Here is a 22,646-nt window from a genome sequence, read left to right as displayed (position 1 = left end):
AAAACCATTACACAAATAATGCTCCTCACATTAATATTTTAAGTGGGATACAAGTTGGGACACTTACATATACCAATAATAATGCCAGCAATGGCTCCAGCACCTGAGAAAAATAAAACCAGTTTGAAGATAACTGAGCACATGTGTGTCTCCAGGTGGCAATTACATTTTAGTTAATCAAATCATCTATAAACTATAGCAAAAAAAAAAGTTTATCAGTCTAGTTTAGTGTGACAGTGCATCCAGCTCATTTGATCACAGAGCCCTTCTAATCAGATTCCAGCTTAGGGCCCCAACACTGTTTTGTGCTGTAGCTACCACACTAGGTTATTAGTAAATATTATTAGAACAATTAGAATTCACTAGATTAGTGGGAAAATCATTTTAAAAATGTATTATTCCATCTTAGTTGATATAGTTAAGTATTCAGCCTATCATTTCTTATAACTTTATTACAAAATTATATTTTTTCACCAACAGCAGTGGGTCTGTGGAATAAGTCATAATAAAGTTCTATTAATTTATCGCAGAAATGTAGTATGTTGAATTTTCACAAATAATACATTATCTTATCATCAATCCTTCCTCATGCACGCCCACCTTCAAATTAAGACATACCAAGGAGATTCTAAGAATGTAAAAGAAATACCAGGGCACATGGATAAAATTATGCTTAAAAACTTAAGTATTTTTTTACTATCAAGAGAGCAATAAATAATTATATAAAACCTTAATTACATCTTAATTAAATTTGTATGAGCCAAAGAATACAATGTCTTGTTTACCTCTTCGCTTTTTATTTCATTAAAAAAAATTGTCAAGTGTTTGATGAATGAAGGTGCTCTGGATTTACTGGCACCACAGCGTTCAGAGGGGAAACTTAACGAGTCTAAGGTGCGTTTTATAAAAAAAACAAACCTTACTAAACTAGTCTAATGTAAAGAAAAGTAATACCCATTTTTGTTTTATTCATCAAAAATCCTTATACTTCATTTAAATGACAGAACAATAATGATCATTTTCTTGAATATATATTGTGTGTACTATGTAAGTCTACATAAAGTGTGATACACCAGATATGTTATGGGGAAAAAAAAATTAACCCAACTTATAGTACGTTAAGGCGTGTGTATACAAGGTATGAATAAAAAGAAAATTTACCTACCAGTTGCCACAAAATGACACTATCACATGGAAAGAAGTTATAGCCTACAAATTTTAACCTATAAATAAATACAGCATTTGAGAAAGTTACCTCACCTTACAAGGAATCCTCTTAAAAACTGTATTAATTACATGTGTCTACACATACTACTGTTTATATTTGTCATGGTATCTACACTATTACTAGTAAAATTACCAAATATTAATTCTCACACATTAGTGATAGATTGATTATACCTTCTTAAACTACAGGTAATCAAAATATATTTCCATGTAAAACTTTAATATCTCATACTGCAGAGCATTACTAATTAAAATAATACCTAATGATTGAGATGGTGTTTCATCAGGAGTGGGACGTCCTAGAACAAAAGAAAAAAAGTAAGTAAAAAGGGAAAGAAGACAATAACAAAGATTAAGACCTCTAAATTATAAGTTTAGAATTTTTACCTTTGAATAAAAACTCTCAATTTTATTTTCTTCACATAAATTATATTAGTTTCTTTTCCAAATATCATAAAATATTATAAATTTATATTCACTGTCATCAGAATTCTTCTTCCTGTCCAGTAACATGTCCTATGACAATATTCTATGGTACAGTAATTAAATTTATCATTAGATTAACATCAAAATTAGCCTATGGATTGATGTGATTCTACATAAAATTAAAAGACATAGGGCCTGGCTGGCGTGGCTCAGTGATTGAGCTTCGACCTATGCACCAAGAGGTCATGGTTCCATTCCCAGTTGGGGAATATGCCCAGGTTGTGGGCTTGATCCCCAGTGTGGGGCATGCAGGAGGGAACCAATCAAGGATTCTCTCCCTCTCCAATCCTTTCTAAAATCAATAAACAAACAAACAAACAGGAAGGCTTAAAAGGATTTAGAAGTTAATCTATAGTAGAAGGAAACTTACACATAAGGCCATTTATGAAAAACCAATAGCTATTATCATACTCAATGGTAAAGGAATGAAAGTTTTCCCCTTAAGATCAGGAACAAGATAGGATGCCTGCATTTCCTACTTCTACTGAACATCATATTGGAAGTTTTAGTCAAAGAAATAAGGCAAAAAAATATAAATAACCAGCACCCAAATTGGGAAGGAAGCACTAAAATTATCTCTGTTGCAGATGACATGATCTTTTACATAGAAAACTCTAAAGATTACACACACAAACATAAACCTGTTGAAACTAAAATATAAATTCAGCAAAGTTGCAGGCTACGTAATGTACACCCCAAAATCAGTTGCATTTCTAGAACTAAAAATGAACAATCCAAAAGGGAAATTATGAAAACAATTCCATTTACAATAGCATAAAAAATAAAATAGGAAAAAACAACCAAGCAGGTGAAAGACTCCTACACTGGAAAGTACGAAACAGCTGAAAGAAATAGATGACATGAATAAATAGAAAGATATCCTGTGCTAATATTATAAAAAACCTACAGATTACATGCATCCTATCATCATCTTGAATATGCATTCTTTAGAAATAGAAAAATCCAACTTATAATCGAACCCAGGACCATTCAGTCCTCAGGTTTACGCCTATCCACTGAGCCAACCAGGTAGGGCCCAATTTATAATTCTTAAAATCCAAGGATCTAAAAATTGCCTAGACAATCCTGAAACTACTACACAACAGCATAGTTGAGGGGACTCAAACTTCCTGATTTTAAAACTGACTAAAAAGCTATAAGAATTAAAACACAGTGATACAGGCAAAAAGACAAACCAAATGAATAGAAGCCCAGAGATGAACCCTCACATATATGGTCAAATGTGCACAAGGATGCTAAGAATATCTAAAGGGAAAAAGCAGTCTTTCAACATGTGGTTCTTAGAAAACTGGATATCTACACACACAAGAAGGGAGTTGGTCTCCTGCCTTTACCGTACACAAAAATTTATTCAAAATGGATCAAAGAACTAAGCATAAGAGCGAAAACTGTAAAACTCTTGAGAACAAAACAGAGGACAGGCTTCATAATGTTGGACCTGGCAATGTGACACCAAAAACACAGGCAACAAAAGAAAAACAATAGATACATGGGACTTCATCAAAATTAAAATCGCTTGTTTATCAAACGACGCTATCAATAGAGTAAAAAGGCAATCCAAGAATGGGAGGAAACATCTGCAAATCATACAACTGACAAGGGATTAATATCTAAAATACATAATGAACATCTAAAACTCAGTAGCAACAACAAAAACACACCAAATAAAAAAATGAGCAAAGGACTTGAATAGACATTTCCCCAAAGAAGCTATACAAAACATCAATAAGCATATAAAAATATGATCACTGCCGGACCAGTGTGGTTCAGTGGTTGAGCGTCGACCTATGAACCAGAAGGTCAGGGTTCAATTCTCGTCAGGGCATATGCCCAGGTTGCAGGCTCCATCCCCAGTGGGGGGAATGCAGGAGGCAGCTGATCAATGATTCCCTCTCATCATTGATGTTTCTCTCCCTCTCTCCTCCTTTCTTCTCTGAAATCTATAAAAATATATTTTAAAAAATATGAACACTAATCATTAGGAAATGCTAACAAAAATAACAATGAGATTCCACTTCATATACATTAAAATGGCTAGTACAAAAAAAAACAAACAGAAAATAATAAGGTTGGTAAAGGGCGGAAAAATTGGAACCTTTGTGTACTGGCAGTGGGAATATAAAATGTATGATAAAAATTGGCATTTCAAAACAGTTGGAGAGAAGACAACTTCTGAACAAATAGAGTGGGTGCAGTGTAAAGGAACTGTATCTCATTCCATATAACGTAAGTATTTCAGATGTACCAACAATTTAAATGCAAAGAATGCAACCAGAACACATGGTTGAAATGTTTATGTAATTTGAGTATTGAGAAGATCTAAAGCTTTTATAAGACAGACAATGGTAACACCCATAGCCATTAGGGAAGTGATCAATATAGCTAGCTACCTATTCATGTGAAGCTTCTGCACATATCCATGACCACTGATAGAGTAAAATATGGCATATATTAAAGTCACCATTAAAATGATGGGACCAAGTCTAAATACAAACCCCAATCTTTTTTTAAAAATATATTTTAATTTTTAAATATTTTTATTGATTTTAGAGAGGAAGGGAAAAGGAGAGAGAGAGAGAAAAAAACATCAATGATGAGAGAACCATTGATCGGCTGTCCCCTGCATGCCCTACAGTGGGGATGGAGCCCGCAACCGAGGCATGTGTCCCACCCGACATGGAATCGAACCGTGACCTCCATGTTCATAGGTCAATGCTCAACCGCTAACCCTAACCCTAACCCAATCTAAGATGGTAAGTGTAAAAAGTGTTAGAAAAATATCAACAGCATGATGCCATTTCTGTGTAAAATAAAAGAAAAACTGCCAAAATATGTAGATCTACACATACAAGATATTGATGTATAGAAACAGATATAATGGACTAAGAGAAGATTCTTTTACTCTATAATGTTTGAAATTTATATTCATATACACTACTTATGTAATTGAAAGTAGTTATATAAAGTAATCTATATCCAATAGTGTAAAAATCTTAAAAGGAAACTGGGAAAAATAATGGGGGGGAGGGGGGGAAACTAGAAAAAAATGTTCCTTTCAGGCAGCGGTTCTCAACTTGTGGATCGCAACCCCTGAAAACACACCCTGCATATCAGATATTTACATTAGGATTCATAGCGATAGCAAAATTACAGTTATGAAGTAGCAACGAAAATAATTTTATGGTTGGGGGTCACCACAACATGAGGAACTGTATTAAAGGGTCACGGCATTAGGAAGGTTGAGAACCACTGCAAGGGGCTTTAATTTATATAAAGTTCTGATAAATCAACACAAATAATTCAGAAACCTAACAAAATAAAGGACATGAATAAGTAATTTAGACAAAAAAGCTTATCTGATCATTAAAAGAATGCAAATTAATACATAACATGAAAATGTTCCACCCGTCACATTATAAACTTAACAGAAGTAGAACAAAGAGTTTTTGAACCTGGACCACTTGAAACTGGAGGCTTGGTTGGTGGACTAGGTGTGACACCTGGAAAAGTAAATTTGATTCCATTCACCAGCCTTATCAATATACTATGGGTTGAATTTTTATTTATAAAAATGTTAATTAGTCATTAACATAAAAAATACAGATACTTTCTGAACTTTGCAATTCTACTTCTTGGCATTTAACCTAAATATATATTTTAAAAATACATAACAATGTATGCATAACAGTCTTCACTACAGTTTTATATTTTGCAATGGAAATCACAAGTTATTTAATAATAGTAAAAAAAAGTATTCAGAATTAACATTTGTATCTTAATATTTTTTGAAATATGTTTTTATTGATTTTTAGAGAGAGAGGAAGAAACAAGGACAGAAAGAAACCTCCATATGAGAGAAACATTGATCAGCTGCCTCCAGAACACATCCCGACAGTGGATTGAGCTTGCAACCTGGGAACGTGCCCTGACCAGGAATCGAACTAGCAACCCTTTAGGTGCTTGGGAGGATGCTCAACCAACCCAGCCATACCAGCCAGGGCTAAATATATGTATCTTTTTAAAAATACCATTCAAGCAGCATTATGCTACAGTACATAATTTCTATCCTTTTCTTTTCCCTCAGCACTTCTTGGGTATTTTTTAATATGAGCAGAATTAGATATACCTTATCACTATTACATGTTACTACTAATTCTTTCTTTAATAACAAAATATATTTTACAGGTACATGAAGAATTTTGATTTTTGATATTTAAACTGATGAACTGAGTGGATCCAGAGACATGGAAGCATGGAACAGAATCTCAGAGGGAAGGCGGGAGAGGGTGGGTGGATGGGAGGTAATCAACCAAAGACTTTGCATGCATATAAGCATAACCCATGGACACAGACAATAGGGTGCTAAAGGCCTGGGGTGGAGGGGAATGGAGGGGGTAAAGAGGGGGAAAAAGTGGACATATGTAATACTTTCAACAATAAAGAATAAAAATAATTAAAAACCCTATAGTTTAGAAACATCTCACAATCAATTTGCTCCTCTTCTTTCAAATGCTAAATTGTAAAGGTGTTTTATAAACCCTTTATGAATTCTCATGGTCACTCATTCAAAAGCGTATCAACAAACAGTATCCCACAGTGCATATACCCACTAGGACATGTGCATAAACACGATGGGCCAATGAGTATAAACTTCACATGCAAAAACCATCTCTTCTCACCCCACTCCCCAAACCTCACAGCGCTCAACTGAGGCTACCTGATACTCAAGGAGGCTACCAGGGGCCAGATACACAGGGATTATAAAAAGGTGTTCTAATTACCATGTTAACATGCGTAACTTCCCTCAATTTTTAAGGTCTTAGGAAAACAGAAAATATACAAGCAAACTGAAAGCCACTGATTGAGATATGAGTTCAACACCCTCAACCAACAGGAAATTAAAGCCCACAGAAATGATGTTCCATGAGAAAGTAGAACCAATTGAGGGCCCTGAGTGAGGTCAGCCCAGGCTAACGGTCTTCCCACTACTGCTCCTGTCTCTTGTTTCTGCTGAAACCAAGAAGCCAAAGAAAGCAGTACTGAAATCAGGATGACAACTCCTTCCACCACATGAAAATAATCTCTCAAGTCTTAGGCTGAGCCATTGATGAGTAGTCCATGCAACAAGTCCTCCATTTCATTTCAATAAGTTTTTCCCTGTATTTCAGTTGCTATAAAATTTAGTTTCTATTCCCAAATGAAAATGCTAGTGAAGCCCTGGCCAGGTGGTTCAGTTGGTTACAACATGTTCCCATATACCAAAAGGTTGAGGTTCAATTCCCAGGCAGGGCACACACCTAGGTTGTGGGTTTGATCCACAGTTGGGTTGCATATGGGAGGCAACCAATTGATAACTCACTCTCTCTTTCTCTCTCTCTCAAATCAATAAAAAAATCCTCAGGTGAGGATTGAAAAACAAAGGAAGGGACCCAGTAAAGACAAAAAGAATAACTGTATGAGATGCGAGTGGAGGGTAGTAGCAATACAGGTCTTGTTCTAGAGACACCATCCGAAAGTACCAGTTGAAATTGCGCTATAGAAAAAGAATGAAACTGTTTGCAGTCCAGGAAATGAAACTTTGTCCTGGATCAGAAAGATACCCTATAAAGGTGTCACCAGATAGAACACTTTTAAAATGGATAAAATAGCAATGATGATGACAGAAAACAAACATTAAAAAACAGAAGCCATGGATCTTCTTGTTCACTGACGAACTGGAGTGATGCTGTTAAGGCATGTAGCTTCCTTTAACAACTTCCTACTAGGATATGCCAGATACTGTGCTAAATGGTTTAATGGATCCCACTTAAAGGTTCCTGCCATCCAGTGAGGAAGGCATTGAACAATTTTACATGTAAATAAACACATTTAAGGTTTACATAACTTGCCAAGTTGTGGCAAATCAGTTTAGAATCATTACGTAAAACAAGTAGGATGGCTGTAAAGATGTGCTTCCTCCTTTTATTACTAAAAATGATGAATGAGTGTAAATCACCAGATAGTTAAAGGATTATGAAAAAATATTTAGGAATTAAAATGATTTCTAAAAATCACCAGGGATTTAAAAGGTTTTGAAAAAATATAAGTAGGAAGTTACTAAACCTGTGACACTGGAAATTGGAGGGTTTGTGCTGGGAGGAGTTGACACTGGAAAACAAAATAATGTAGAGTGGATCAAATTACTTGGGAGTTATCGCTGGCATTAGCACCAAGAATTCAAAAGAGTTTTGAAAATGTAAGCAGGATGTTACTAAACCTGAAGGACTCAAAATCGGAGGTGTGGTACTGGGAGGAGAAGTCACCACTAGAAGAGAAAATAATTTCAACTGAATTAACCACTTAGGAATTAAAGTCTTTTCATTCTAAACTTATTCAGATGAAAATACCCATGCTTCAATTTTCTTAAAGATGGCTGCTATACAGTTTTCCACATAAAGTCAAAGAAGAAAACTTTATAACTTGTGTGATATACATAATGTGCCAACCCTATGAAAATACACAAGTAACAAAAGCAGAATTCTTTGTGAATTCTACATGTGTCATGATAAGACATAAATACTAAAAGTGCTTCACTTCAATTACCCTGTCATTTATATTTCAAAGATATCAAATCCAAACAACAACAAAAAGGTAGAAGACACTCTGTACCTTTAACACAGCGAGGAATCTCGGGTACCCAGGCATTATTAGCTTCACAGACAATTTTGCGGCTGCCTTCAAGGGAATAACCCTGGTTGCATTCAAACTGAACTTCTGCTTTGTAGTAATATTTTTTCCCAAATCCTGACACAATAGTTCCATCAGGGAGTGATGGATATGGACATTTGACCACTGAAAAGTGAAGAAATTTCAGAATTAATGAAAAGCTGTTTTAGCCTAGGAGAGAAAACCGAGTGCAAGGTCGTCATTTCCACTGTGAACAGAGAGGCCAGGAATGGACGGCAGGATGTTCATCTTCTTTTAAAAACTTTATTCGTGCATTTTAATTCACTGAACTTCTGCTTTGTAGTAGTATTTTTTCCCAAATCCTGACACAATAGTTCCATCAGGGAGTGATGGATATGGACATTTGACCACTGAAAAGTGAAGAAATTTCAGAATTAATGAAAAGCTGTTTTAGCCTAGGAGAGAAAACCGAGTGCAAGGTCGTCATTTCCACTGTGAACAGAGAGGCCAGGAATGGACGGCAGGATGTTCATCTTCTTTTAAAAACTTTATTCGTGCATTTTAATTCCAGGTAAATAGATTTCGCACAATCCAACCATCTTTTCCCACCTAGAAGAGATGTCATTAGGTTTATTGGCTTTCCTACATTTCGCCCCATTATTGACAAGTTTTGAGAAAGGTCTGCCTCCCAGGGACAATTTCCTAGTAAGTTCAAACACAGCCTTTGGGTGCTCTTTGGCCCTAGGGCTCTGTTACAATTTCACGCTGACACTGAGTCCAGTGCCCTGCTCTGTACAAAGGCTCCTAGGAGAGGCTCTTGTGATGAGAAAATGCTTCCGCTCAAATGTGAAAGCTGGAAAGCAGCTGGCTCTGCAGAGATGCAGAGAGAAGGTTCTCAGGGACTGACAACATACAAGAACTGGGATATTCAAGACACAGAACGGCCAAGGAGTCAGGGCAGTGTTTCCATACGTTTTGGATTCCAACCCAGGAACCAAAAACTACATTTTCCTTTGTAAACCAGTATGTAATCCTACAGGCCTGACATAAAGTTAAAAGTTAATACTTAGACTCTGGTATTTCCCATTGTACTCTACTTCTCAAGAACAAAAACCTTGGTGCTGACCTTCTAGACTGATTTCAGAATCCAGTAATGGGTTTGGCAGAATTTGGAAAAAAATAAAACACTGACTGGCAGTAAGTACAGAGAGCATCTTATGAGAATAAACTGGAAGTGAGCTCTTCCTCTTTGCATGTCGACCTGAATGTCCATCAGGTATCTTTTCCCCTCAGCCAAGAGAACGTCCTTTAGCAATTCTTGTAGTGCAGGTGGGGTGGTGACAATTCTCTTAGCTTTAGTTTATCTTAAAAAGTTCTTATTTCACCTTCAGTTTTAAAAGATTTCTCCTTAAAAGATGAAGGGATTAAGAAGTACCGATTGGCAGTTACAAAATAGTCATGGGGATGTAAAGTACAGCATAGGGAATATAGCCAGTAATCCTATCCTATATAATAAAAGTGTAATAAGCTAAGTGTCTGACCCATAGTTCCATCATTCTACTGCTCGACCAGTCGCTAAGATGTGCACTGACCACCAGGGGGCAGACACTCAGACCTGTAGGTTAGTAATATTTTCCCTTGACAGAGATTTCTAGGTGTCCTGTTTTATTTTTCTGTCAGCACTTTAGTAGATGTTATTGTCTTCTAGTTACAAGTTCCTTAAGAGAAGTCAGCTGTCATTCTTACTGAGAGGGGTGGGGCGAATGTAATATGTTGGTGTTGCTTTCCCCCTCACACTGGCTGCTTTTTGTTTGTTTTCAGAAGTTTTACCATGATTGGTTACTTCAGCGGGGTGTTCTTGGTAAAATTTCTAAATTTATTTATCCTGCTAGGGTCACTGAATTTCCTGGACTTGTGGGGTGGTTGTTTTGGATCAAATGTGGATAATTATTCAAATAATCATCTATACTGTTGTTTCTCCTCTCTTTCTGAACTCCAATGATATGCATACTTGACTCCTTGCTATTCTCCATGCATATCTGACTGCTAGTTGTTCCCCAGGTTGTCTTTCTAGATATAATAAAAAATATTTCTTTCAATTCATCTGGTTGGTTTCTATTGTCCTCATGTCAGGTACATTGATCTATTCTCTGTTGTGCTAAGCTGATATTAATCACAGAAATTATTTCTGTAAGTTAGAATTACTGGATATAACTTACATATGTTAAAACTCATCCTTATAAGTGCACAGCTGAATGAGGTTTGATCAATACAAATATTAACCATGTAATTATCACCACAGTAAAGACATAGAAAAGTTCCATTACCTCCAATATTCCCTCATGCCACTTTGTAATCAACTCTCCCAGTCCCCATCCCTCAACCACCTTCTACCAGCTAACCATTGATCTGTTTTCTATCCCTATAATGCTTTTTTTCCAGAATGTCATAATGGGATCACAGCCTCTGAGTACAGCTTATTTCACCTAGCATAATGCATTTGAGATTCACTTCTGTACTTGCAAGATTAGATGCGCAATCCTTTATATTACAAAGCATTATCCCATTATGTGGATGCACCACGGTTGTTTGGCCATTCACCAACTGAAAAAGATGGGCTGTTTCCAATAGATTATGAGTAAGGCTGCTATAAATATTCTCATAATAGGGCTCTATGTGATCATCTTTTAATTTACTTGAATTGCTGAGTTGTATGTGCATGGTTTTTTTTTTTTTAATATATTTTATTGATTTTTTACAGAGAAGAAGGAAGAGGGAATAGAGAGTTAGAAACATTGATGAGAGAGAAACATCGATCAGCTGCCTACTGGGGATGTGCCCGCAACCCAGGTACATGCCCTTGACCGGAATCGAACCTGGGACCCTCCAGTCTGCAGGCCGACACTCTATCCACTGAGCCAAACTGGTTAGGGCATGAGTGCATGTTTTAACTTTATAACAAATCTTCAAATGCTTTCTTAAATACACATACCACTTTGCATTCTTAACTTTCCATTATGAAAGTTCTAATTACTCCATATCTTTGTAATGGTATGGTTAACTTGTTACTTTTAGTTTTACTATACTAATAGGTGTTTAGTTGTATATCATTGTGCTTTTAAATTACATTTCTGTAACTAATGCTATTGAGCAATTTTCATTTCTTTTTTGCCACCCATATATCTTCTTTGATGGAATAGGTCTATTCAAACATATTGCCCATTTTAAAATATTGGATGTTTTCTTAGTTTTCAGAGATCTATATACATGTGCTTTGCAAAATATCTTCTTCAAGTCTATGGCTCATATTTTTATTCTTATAACTTTTATGAGAGCAGAATTTTTGAGTTTTTAAGAATTTTTTTCTTTTAAAAGATTCCTTTTAGGGTTGTATTTAAGAAATCTTCATTTAGGTCATAAATACTTTCTATATTTTCTAGTAAAAGTCTTATTTTTTATATTTAAGTCTATGATGGTTTAAGTAAATGTATATGGTATAAAACTGGGTTGAGATCTCTTTTTTTTGCATATGGGTATCAAATGTGCCTGTGCTTTTACCATTTTCCACTGAATTATTTGTGCACCTGTGGTAGATCAACTGGATGCAGGCGAAAGGGTCTATTCTGGACTCTATTCCATTCCATACTGTCTTGATCATATATTCCATAGTATGTTTTATAATAAGCTTTCACAACAGGTAGAATGAGTCTTCTAACTTTTAAAAAATCTTTACGATTATACCTCTGTTGTCTTTTCATATAAATTTTAGAATCAGTTTGTCTATTTATACAAAAAGTTCTATTGAGATTTTTAATGGGACTGTGCCAAAATTATAGATTATGGAAAAATTATTATCTTTATTATGGTTTACTCTTTTAATCCACAACCTTATTTCTATTAAGGTCTATTAATTTATTCTATAAAGTGTTTAGTTGTTTTTACCATTCAATTCTTGCACATGTGTTATACATTTTCAAATATATGTAGTTTGAAACTGTTGTAAATATTATGTAAACAATTTCAATTTCTTACTGATTTATTACAAGTATATAGACATACAATTGATTTCTGTACATTGATCTTATTATGCTTGCCACCTGGCGAAAACTTCAAGCTTTCGAATTTTCTACACAATGATGTATAATAAATCTACTTTCTTTCTTTCTCCTCAACATGTATGTCTATAAATTTCTTGCCTTACTGTACTGGGCAGGACCATCCTAGCCTTGTTCCTACCTAAGGGGGAAATAATTCATTCATGTACCAGTAAGTAAAATGTTAGCTATGGGATTTTAGTTAGAGCCATTTTTCAGGGACTGATAGTTCTATTCTTACTAGTACTTCACTGAGAAGTTGTATAATGAAAAGATGATGAATTCTGTCAAATGCTTTTTTTCACATTAAGATAATCATGTATATTTTTCTTCTTTATATGTCCTGATATAGTAAATTTAATTTTTAAATTTAAATTAACCTTACATACATGGAGTAAATTGTATTTGATTATGATGTATTACTTTTAGTATTTATTATAGGATTTGATCTGTTAATATTTTGTTGAGGACTTTTGGTTCTATGATCATTATGGATATTGTTTTTAATGTTCCTGAAATGTTTATCTGGTTTTAATATGGGAGCAATGCAATCCTCATGAAATGATGTGAGATGTATTCCCCCTCACATACACTTTTGGATTTTCCTGAAGAGTTTGTGTAGAGCTACTATTATTTACTCCTGAAATGTCTGATAGATTCCCAAAGGAGAACAGTTCTCTTCAAGAGAAGGTTTATGTTGTCAAATCTATAGGCATAAAGTCGTTTGTGTTATTCTCTTATCATCCTTTAAACACCTGTTGGATATGTTTAGCGATGTCTTCTTTTTCATTCTTAATATTAGTAATTTGTATTTTTTTTCTTTTTGTCAGAATGGTTATATGTTAAAACATTTGACTGATCTTCTCTAATAACTAGGTGATTTCATTAATTCTACTTTTTTCTTTTCAATTTCATTGATTTCTATCTTTATTCTTTCCTTTTGTTTCCTTATTTGGAGTACAATTTGCTATTCTTTTTTTAGGTTCAAACAGAAGTGTGTATTATTGATTTGAGATGTTTCTGCTTTTCTAATAAAAGAATTTCATGCTATTAGTAGCCCACTAATGCTTTTTGCTGTATCCCACAAATGTTGATGTGTGGTATTTTCATTTTTATTCAATTCACAATACTTTCAAATTTTCATTGAGAAGTCTTCTTTGTATCATGAGTTAGAAGTGCCTTGCATAACTTTCATATATTTGGGGATTTGATATCTTTATTTTGATATCTATGTTCACTCCACTGTCATCAGATAATGTATAGTAAATGATTTCAATATTTTGAAATGCTTAGAATATGTAATTAGAGAATGGGATATTCCATTTGCCTTTGACAAGAGTAATTATTTTGGTATTATTCAGTGGTTCCATTCTTTCAAGAGTCAAATACCATCCATTGCCTCCTGTTTTAAGTCATGCTCTACGGCCTTCAACATTGTTTTTAAAGTACAGGCATACATCAAAGATATACCAGGTTTGGTATCAAACCACAGCAATAAAATGAGTATCATAATAAAGCAAGCTATAATCTATTTGCTGTTGAGGGTCTTGCCTTCAATTTTTAAAAACAAAATATCTGTGAAATGCAATAAAGCAAAGTGCTATTAAACAACGTATGCTTGATGTTTTGTCCAGAGTTTATCAACTGTACTGGTGAAAAGGTTAGTCTTTTATAATTTACCATTTTTTCCTAGTCAGTACTCTTAGACTTCTTGCAATGCAAAATAAATCTGTTATTTTTACACCAATGTGTGTTGAGTTTTTTGATGTTTGGAAGAAAAAAAATCCCAACTCATGCATCTACAGAGTAATTCACAATGTATAAGTTGGAATGCCAAGAATATATATGGTGAAGAGTGGGGAACAATACAAGTAAAATTAGTTTTCATTCAATGTTACCTTTCTAAAATTAAGTTAGAAAACAATTTAGCAGGGTGAGGGAGCATATATAGCTATTGTTTACTTGTTAGTCGAGTATTTACAAAGTATTTCCATACTATTTACAAATAAAGAAATTTAAAAAAATGTTATTACCTTTACACTCAGGAGGGTTACTACTCCATTTGTTTGGCCCAGTACAAATCAGTCTGCTCTCTCCAACAAGTGAATACTCATCTGGCCCAGTCGAAGGTTTACAACTGTAAGTGACTACTTCATTATATTCAAATATATCCTTGTGGCTATTGCTGAATATTCCATTTTCTATTTGTTTAGGTGGTTGACACAAAATCTCTTAAAAAGATAAAAAAAGAGGACAGGAAACGCAAAAGAAAAGATAAAAGTTAAGACAGCATTAGTAATGCCTTATGAACTGCTTCAATAAATTCATTAACATATGATTTCTACAATCTATTTGAATATCCAATATCTATTTGAAACAAAGTTTCTATGAAAAAAAAGTATGATCTTTTTCATCCATACAGTATGTAGTGCAGTTTGCCAAATGTGCAAATGGTGTGTTAATGCAACAGCCCAAATCGAGGTCTATATTGAAGCCACATATTGGTGAGTTTGCAAACATGTGAAACAATGCCACTATTCTCAATTTTTTGAAAATTTTGGTTTTTCTTTAAAAATATGTTGTACATATTAATATGTACTGTGCTTACTGTTCTTAATAATTATTTTTAAAACTTTTCAAGGTGCCGAAACCGGTTTGGCTCAGTGGATAGAGCGTCGGCCTGCGGACTGGAGGGTCCCAGGTTCGATTCCGGTCAAGGGCATGTACCTGGGTTGTGGGCACATCCCCAGTAGGACATGTGCAGGAGGCAGCTGATCGATGTTTCTCTCTCATCGATGTTTCTAACTCTCTGTCCCTCTACCTTCCTCTCTGTGAAAAATCAATAAAATATATATATATACATATAAAAAAAACTTTTCAAGGTTAATTCCAATATAATGGAATAGCAATAGCCATATCCCACCTAAAGAAAAGCTATATGGGGGTCTTTTTAAATTTAAAAGCATAAAGTCAAATCAAGATCAAAAGTTTGAGAACTGCTCTAAATTCTAAAGACAGAATATACTTACTTTCACACTGTGGGGGGTCACCACTCCAAGCCACATTATTCCCATCTCCAGCAAGTTGACAATGTAGAACTGGTGTTCCAACTAAGTTATAGCTAAATAAGAAGAAAAAAAAGATTACTGTTGTGCTGTTTTTTTAACCAGTTAACACGATGCATATAATAACGAAGAAAAATTTTATATGGTTGTTTTTCTGCACTATAGTAGTTTGAGGGAAAAGTTTCTTAAATAGCCTATCATGAAAGTACTAACTAAATCTGTAATTTAATGGAAGAGAGAGTTGCTGCATTTGAGCACACACTGACCCAGAGCAAACTATCTACACATGTGCTTGTCGGTCTGGCCTCTGCTATCTGCAGCAGGCACATCAACATTCCCCTGTGCCCGAGTTCATGCCATTCTGCCCAGGCAGGACAATGACTGTGTAGAGAGGTCAGGCCCGAGAGCTTCCCTGCCTGCACTGGAGTCCCAGCCCCACAACTGACTTGCTCTTTGAGCTGGGCAAGGCCCTTTCTCTTCCTCAGGTTCCTCATCTATGAAAAGAGGATAATAGTATATACCTCGTGGGATTGCTGTGAGTAGATGAATTAGCATGTGGAACGTGCTGCCTAAGTTTCAAGTCTTATGAATACTCCTCAGGCCCTGGCTAGAGTGGCTCCGTTGGTTGGAGTGTCCTCCTGTACACCAAAAGGTGGTGGTTTGATTCCTGGTCAGGGCACACACCCAGGTTTCGGGCCCAATCCAGTCTGGACGTGTAGAGGAGGCAACGAATTAAGGCTTCTCTCACAATTGATCTCTCTTTCTCTCTGGCACCCGGGGCCTGGGCTACTCTAGCTGCCCTGGCTTCATCCAGAAGGTCATCAGGAAGCACGTGTGGTCTAATTAGCATATTACCCTTTTATTATTACAGATTAGGAGAGAAGTCGGGGATGATGGTAAGGTAGGAGGCACCAAGAATCTCTCTTCCCACCCAAACAATTACAATGCTAGAATGTGCATGATGTAACTATTTTGCAACTCTGGTGTCCCTGAAAGGTTTGTAGTTTCTAAGGCAGGACTTGGACATGGAAATTGATTTAATATCAGTCACTTTCAGCTCTGAGCACAATGGCAGCTACCCATCCCACTCCCACAGCAGGCAGCTATGCACGTGCTCCTGGGGCAGCTTATAAACAGCCTGTAGGAACCAGGGAGTGAAAAAAGAACCCTGTCCTCACAGATACCAGGGATTTATGCACTTATTACTGACTGCTATTTCTTTTTTTTTTTAATATATTTTATTGATTTTTTACAGAGAGGAAGGGAGAGAGAGATAGAGAGTTAGAAACATCGATGAGAGAGAAACATCGACCAGCTGCCTCCTGCACATCTCCTACTGGGGATGTGCCCGCAACCCAGGTACATGCCCTTGACCGGAATCGAACCTGGGACCTTTCAGTCCGCAGGCCGACGCTCTACCCACTGAGCCAAACCGGATTCGGCGACTGACTGCTATTTCTGATCACAAAAAAACACTAACTCAAAGACACCAAGTGGGCAGTCATTATTGTCACATGTCCCCCACTCTTGCAAGCCCATTTATAGCCTACTGAAGAGACTTCCAGATATTTAAGGATCCAGTGTCCTTTGCTGCCCTTTCAATTTTTGCTTTTTCCCCTTTCAGGAGACAGACATCAAATCTAGGACATGCACAGGTGGGGGAAATTAGGTGACTGTGCCTGCCCAGGGAAAGGCTCGGAAAGACCTGAGAAGGCCTTCAGTTTACATATCTGGCTGATCCTCAGACCCTACAACAATCAAAACACTAAAACGAGCTAAGAAAATAACAAGCCCTGGGAAGGAGAATTTGATTTCCAGAGTTACCTCATTATTAGAATTCAGGTGTCCAGTTCAAGAAAAGAATCACAAGGCATACAAAGAAATAGGAAAGTATGGTGCCTTCAAAGAAAAAAAAAGATTAATAGAAATTATCGCTGAAAAAAGACCTCATTCCAGATCAAATACACAAAGACTTTAAAATAACTGTTACCTGGATGCTCAAAGAATTAATGGAAGAAATGCTGAAAATCAAGAAAAAAAATGAATGTATTAGGACAAGAAAAAGGCCTCTTTTCCCTCATGGTAACCTTGCATAAGCCATGAGAAGCATGTGGAGATTGCAGACTTCCCTATTCAAAGTGCCTCTCTCTTCAAGCAGGCTTGAAAAGCAGGCTGCACCTCCCCCATTACCCCCTTCCCTGCCGTTTTAATGATTCCAGGGAAATTACAACAGAGTTTCTAGTTAGTAGAAGAACTCTACTCCCTCCCAACCCTTTGTAACTTTCCCTGTAAGGGTTTTACAGGCTTGTGAAGATGCTAACAGACACCTCTGTAGGACATCTGCAGCTAAAGGACAAACAAGCCATAGCTCCTCAGGACAGCCTCCAGGATCTGGAAAACGTTAAGGTGAAGTCCCCGATCCCCTCCCTTTTTTATCCATTTGCCACTGCTGCCATTTACACCTAATACGCTTATAGAAGAACAACCCCCCACCTTGGGCCCCTTGTGCTGCCAAAAGGCACCTGGCCCTTTCCTCCCTTGGAAAATAAAATAAACTCCCTCTGTCTGCATCTATTCCTTTCTCAGTTGTGAATTCTTTCACAGCCCATGTCCCTGGCCAAACCCTAACAGAATGAATACAATGTGAATATCAGTTCGGAGATGGAAACCTAAAAAGATATCAAAAGGCAATTTTGGAACTGAAAAGTACACTTACTTAAATGAAAAATTCGCTACAGGAATTAAAGGTAGTTTTTAGCAGACAAAAAAATGATTCAGTGAACCTGAAGAAAGGCCAATGGAAAGTATTGAGTCTGAAGAACAGAAAGAAAAAGGAATGAAGACAAGTGAAGAGAGCCTATGGGACCTGTGGGAAATCAATAAGCAGATCACATACGCATTGTGGGGCTCTCAGAAAGAGAAGACAGGAGGGGCAAAGAAAATATCTGAAGAAACAATGGCTGAAAGTTTTCCAAATTTGATGGAAGACAGATATAAATATAAAAAATCTCAACAAACTCTCAGTAAGATCAACTCAAGAGATCCACACTGAGAAACATGATTGAACTCTCAAAAGCCAGTGACAGAATCTGAAAAGCTGTGAGAAGTGAATCATCAGGTACAAGGGATTCTAAATAAGAATATCAGCAGATTTCTCATCAGAGTCTTGGAGGCCAGAGGACAGTGAACTGATAGACTCAAAGTGATTTAAAAAACAGAAAAAAGCCAACCCCAAATCCTCAATCCAGCAAAACTGTGCTGAAACATGAGGGAGATATTAAGGTTTATTCACAAATAAAAGCTGAGGGAGTTGTTACCACTAGACCTTGCCTTCAAAAAATACTAAAGGGAGTCCTGAAAGGTGAAATTAAAAAAAGTAACCCAAAGGCATATGAATAAATAGCATTTCACTGCAGGCACATACACAGGCAATTATTAAAGCCAGCATTACTGTAACAATGGTTTGTACCTATAATTTTTGTTTTCTGTGTGGTCTAAGAGAATAATCCTTCAAAGGAAGATAAATACATTACTGTGGAGGCTAGTATTACAATTATTAGTGTAGAGATTAGTATCACATTAACAACCAAAGGTGGTGGGGATAGATTTGTAAAGGTGCAGTTTTTACAATTTATTGAAATTAAGTTGGTATAAATTCAAATAAGAATACTCTAACTGTAGGATTTTAAATATAAAATCTACATCATAACCACAAACAAAAACCCTATAAAATGGACAATATGTAATAGTAAAGAAATGTTGGCATTTCACTATAAAAATCAACTAAACAGGAAAGGGGGGGTCAAAAAAGCTCTGAGGCATGTAGAAAACCAGTAGCATAATCATAGAAAACCATCCTTCTTGTCAATAATCCTTTTATATTTAAAATGATTATATTCTCCAATCTGAAGACAGACATTGGACAGACAGGTAAACACAAAGGATCCAACTGTATGCAGTCTACAAGACTCACTTGAGATACAAAAACACAAACAAGTTGAAAGTAAAAGAATGGAGAAATATATTCCATGCACATAGTGACCCTAAGAGAGCAGAGGTGCTACACTAATTCAAACAAAATACTTTTTATTTTGCACCTAATGATAGGCCTTCAAAATATATGAATCGAAAACTAACAGAACTGAAGGGTGAAATATACATTTCTACATAATAGGCATTTCTCAATAACAGTGCGAGTCTTCAATAGCCCACTTATAATAATGAACCAACCAACCAGACAGAAAGTAAATAAGAAAACAGAGGATTCTGCCCTGGTCAGTGTGGCTCAGTTGGTTAAGCTGTCCCACACACCAAAAGGTGCCGGGTTCCATTCCTGCTTAGGGCACATACCCAGGTTGCAGGTTCAATACCCGGTTTGGGCGTGTATGGAAGGCAACCGATTGATGTTTCTCTCTCACTTCGATGTCCCTGTCTCTATTACTCTCTCTAGAATAAATATTAAACAACAAGAAAAAAGAGAATAGAAGACTTCAACAATATAATAAACAAACTAGATCTCACAGACACAGACAGAGCACTCTACCCAACAACAGAACACACGGGGTCAGGTTCAAATGAGACATTTTCCAGGACAGACCATATTTTAGGTTAGTGATAGAAATTAACTTGTAAATAAATTAACTACAAATAAAGACACCATTCATAATATAACTACATTTGGCCACAAATTAGTATTAAATAATCAATAGTTTTAAAAAATAGATATCAAAGTGTCTTGTGACCATTCGGGATGAAGTTAGAAATCAATTCTCACAAGGTAGATTAGAAAATTCACAAAATTGTGAAACTTGAACAACACACTTTTAAACAACCACTGGATCAAAGAAGAAATCACAGGAGAAATTATAAATTACTTTCAGATGAATGGAAATGAAAACATCCCCAAACTTGTGAGACAGCAAAAACAGTGCCAAGGGGGAAATTTATAGCTATAAAAGTTTATAATAAGAAATGAAATCTGAGCCTTGACGGGTTTGGCTCAGTGGATAGTGTGTCGGCCTGTGGACTGGGGGGTCCCAGGTTCGATTCCGGTCAAGGGCATGTACCTTGGTTGCGGGTACATCCCCAGTAGGAGGTGTGCAGGAGGCAGCTGATCGATGTTTCTCTCTCATGGATGTTCCTAACTCTCTGTCCCTCTCCCTTCATCTCTGTAAAAAATCAATAAAATATAAAAAGAAAAAGAAAAAAAGAAATGAAATCTGAGCCCTTGCAGTTGGGTTCAGGTTGGTTGAGTCGCCCTGGCCACTGCAAGGTTGTCACTTCGATTCCTGATCAGGACACAAACCCAGGTTGCGGGTTCAATCCCCAGAGGCGATGGATCAATGTTTCTCTCTCACACATATGCCTCCTCCTCCCCCTCCTCCTCCTTTCCCCCCTCCCTCTTCCTCTCCCTCTCCAAAATCAATGAAAACATATATTTAAAAAATGAGATCTGAAATCAACAACCTAACTTCACAACTTCAAGAACTAGAAAAAGAACTAAACCCAAAGCTAGCATAAGGAAGAAAATAATAAAGATTAGAGCAGAAATAAATAAGAAAAATAATAGTGAAAATGAATGAAACCAAAAGTTGGTTCTTTGAATTGATAAACCTTTAGTTAGATAGACTAATAAAAAAAGAGAAGACCCAAATTCAGAAATTAAACTGGGGACATTAATATCAATTATATAGAAATATAAAATATTATAAGAATACTATGAATAATTTTTATGCCGACAAATTAAGTAACTTAGGCAAAATGAAAAAATTCCTAGAAACACAAAACCTACCAAGACTAAATCACACAGATAAAGAAAATCTAAGAAGATCTATAACTAGTAAGGAGATCGAATCAGTAATCAAAAATCTCCAAATCAAAGAAACTCCCTAGACCTGATGGTTTCATGGTGAATTCTACCAATATTTAAAAAAACACAAACTTAAATTCTTCTCAAAAGTTTTTTGTTCAATTAAAGAGGATGGAAGTCTCTGAACTCATTCTATGTGCACTTGGGGGGGTCCCTCAGCCCAGCCTGTGCCCTCTCGCAGTCTGGGACACCTTGAGGGATGAACACCTGATGGCTTAGTCCCGCTCCCCGGGGGATTGGGCCTAAGCTGGCAATCAGACATCCCTCTGGCAGCCCCGGAGCCCTCGGGGGATGTCCACTTGCCAGCGGGGAGCAGGCCTAAGCTGCAGTTGGACATCCTTAGCGCTGCTAAGGAGGTGGGAGAGGCTCCCATCACCACCGCTGTACTGGCAGCCATCAGCCTGGCTTGTGGCTGAGCAGAGCTCCCTCTGTGGGAGCGCACTGACCACCAGAGGGCAGCTCCTGCATTGAGCCTCTGGCCCCTGGTGGTCAGTGTGTGTCATAGTGACCAGTCATTCCCAGTCTTTCTGCTGTTAGGGTCAATTTGCATATTACCCTTTTATTATATATGATAGAGGCCTCATGCATGGGTGGGGGCCGGCTAGTTTGCCCTGAAGGGTGTCCCAGATCAGGGTTGGGGTCCCGCTGGGGTGCCTGGCCAGCCTGGGTGACAGGCTGAGGGGTGTTTGCAGGCTGGCCACGGCCCCCAGCCACCCAAGCTCCCAGTGGAGGCTGGCTGGAAGCAGGTATCTGGGATTTATTTATCTTCTATAATTGAAACTTTGTTGCCTTTAGCAGAAGCCACAGGCGGCAGGGCAGGCAGGAAGCTTGGCTTCCTCCATCGCTCGGGCAACCAAGCCTTCTGCTTGCTCCAGCTCCGTGGCTGCCGGCCACCATCTTGGTTGGGTTAATTTGCATATAGTCACTCTGATTGGCTGGTGGCTGTGGCTTAGGGTGTAGCAAAGTTATGGTCAATTTGCATGTTTCTCTTTTATTGGATTAGATTCTACTTACTGTATAATGCACATTTTTCATAAATTTCCAATATTCCAAATATATACTATTATATGAACACCATGGAACAAAGGCTACTATTAAATGCTCACTACCTCTTTATGACATCTTCACTCCTTTGAAGCAGTCTCAAAAATAAAGCTTTCCCCTAAGATTTCTTATTTTTTTAAAAAATACTTTTATTGATTTCAGAGAGGAAGGGAG

General features: G+C 36.8%; 1 protein-coding gene across 45 annotated transcripts in view; it reads right to left on the bottom strand.

Moving 5' to 3' along the window:
* The window catches only part of CD46 (CD46 molecule), a 49,328-nt gene that overhangs the window by 13,559 nt on the left and 13,123 nt on the right, over nt 1–22,646 (bottom strand). For 11 of the 45 annotated variants that reach the window (XR_002830735.1, XR_002830737.1, XR_002830736.1 and 8 more), the window contains exons 4-11: nt 15,524–15,615; nt 14,528–14,725; nt 8,383–8,565; nt 7,991–8,038; nt 7,837–7,881; nt 5,187–5,234; nt 1,488–1,526; nt 68–103 (exon numbers count right to left, since the gene is read on the bottom strand). Coding sequence is in view for 34 of the 45 variants with exons in the window: in XM_023758929.1 (XP_023614697.1) it covers nt 68–103; nt 1,488–1,526; nt 5,187–5,234; nt 7,837–7,881; nt 7,991–8,038; nt 8,383–8,565; nt 14,528–14,725; nt 15,524–15,615 (689 nt within the window). In the remaining 11 variants the exon portion in view is untranslated. Of the gene's footprint in view, nt 1–67; nt 104–1,487; nt 1,527–1,673; nt 1,757–2,994; nt 2,998–5,160; nt 5,241–7,836; nt 7,882–7,990; nt 8,039–8,382; nt 8,566–8,729; nt 8,811–14,527; nt 14,726–15,523; nt 15,616–22,646 lie in introns of those variants that run through there. The other 34 variants (XR_002830740.1, XR_002830739.1, XR_002830743.1 and 31 more) reach the window with 23 other exon arrangements.

This window comes from Myotis lucifugus, unplaced genomic scaffold (assembly GCF_000147115.1).
Source record: "Myotis lucifugus unplaced genomic scaffold, Myoluc2.0 scaffold_145, whole genome shotgun sequence".
Classification (NCBI taxonomy): domain Eukaryota; kingdom Metazoa; phylum Chordata; class Mammalia; order Chiroptera; family Vespertilionidae; genus Myotis; species Myotis lucifugus.
This window is presented reverse-complemented; position numbering and strand designations above follow the sequence as displayed.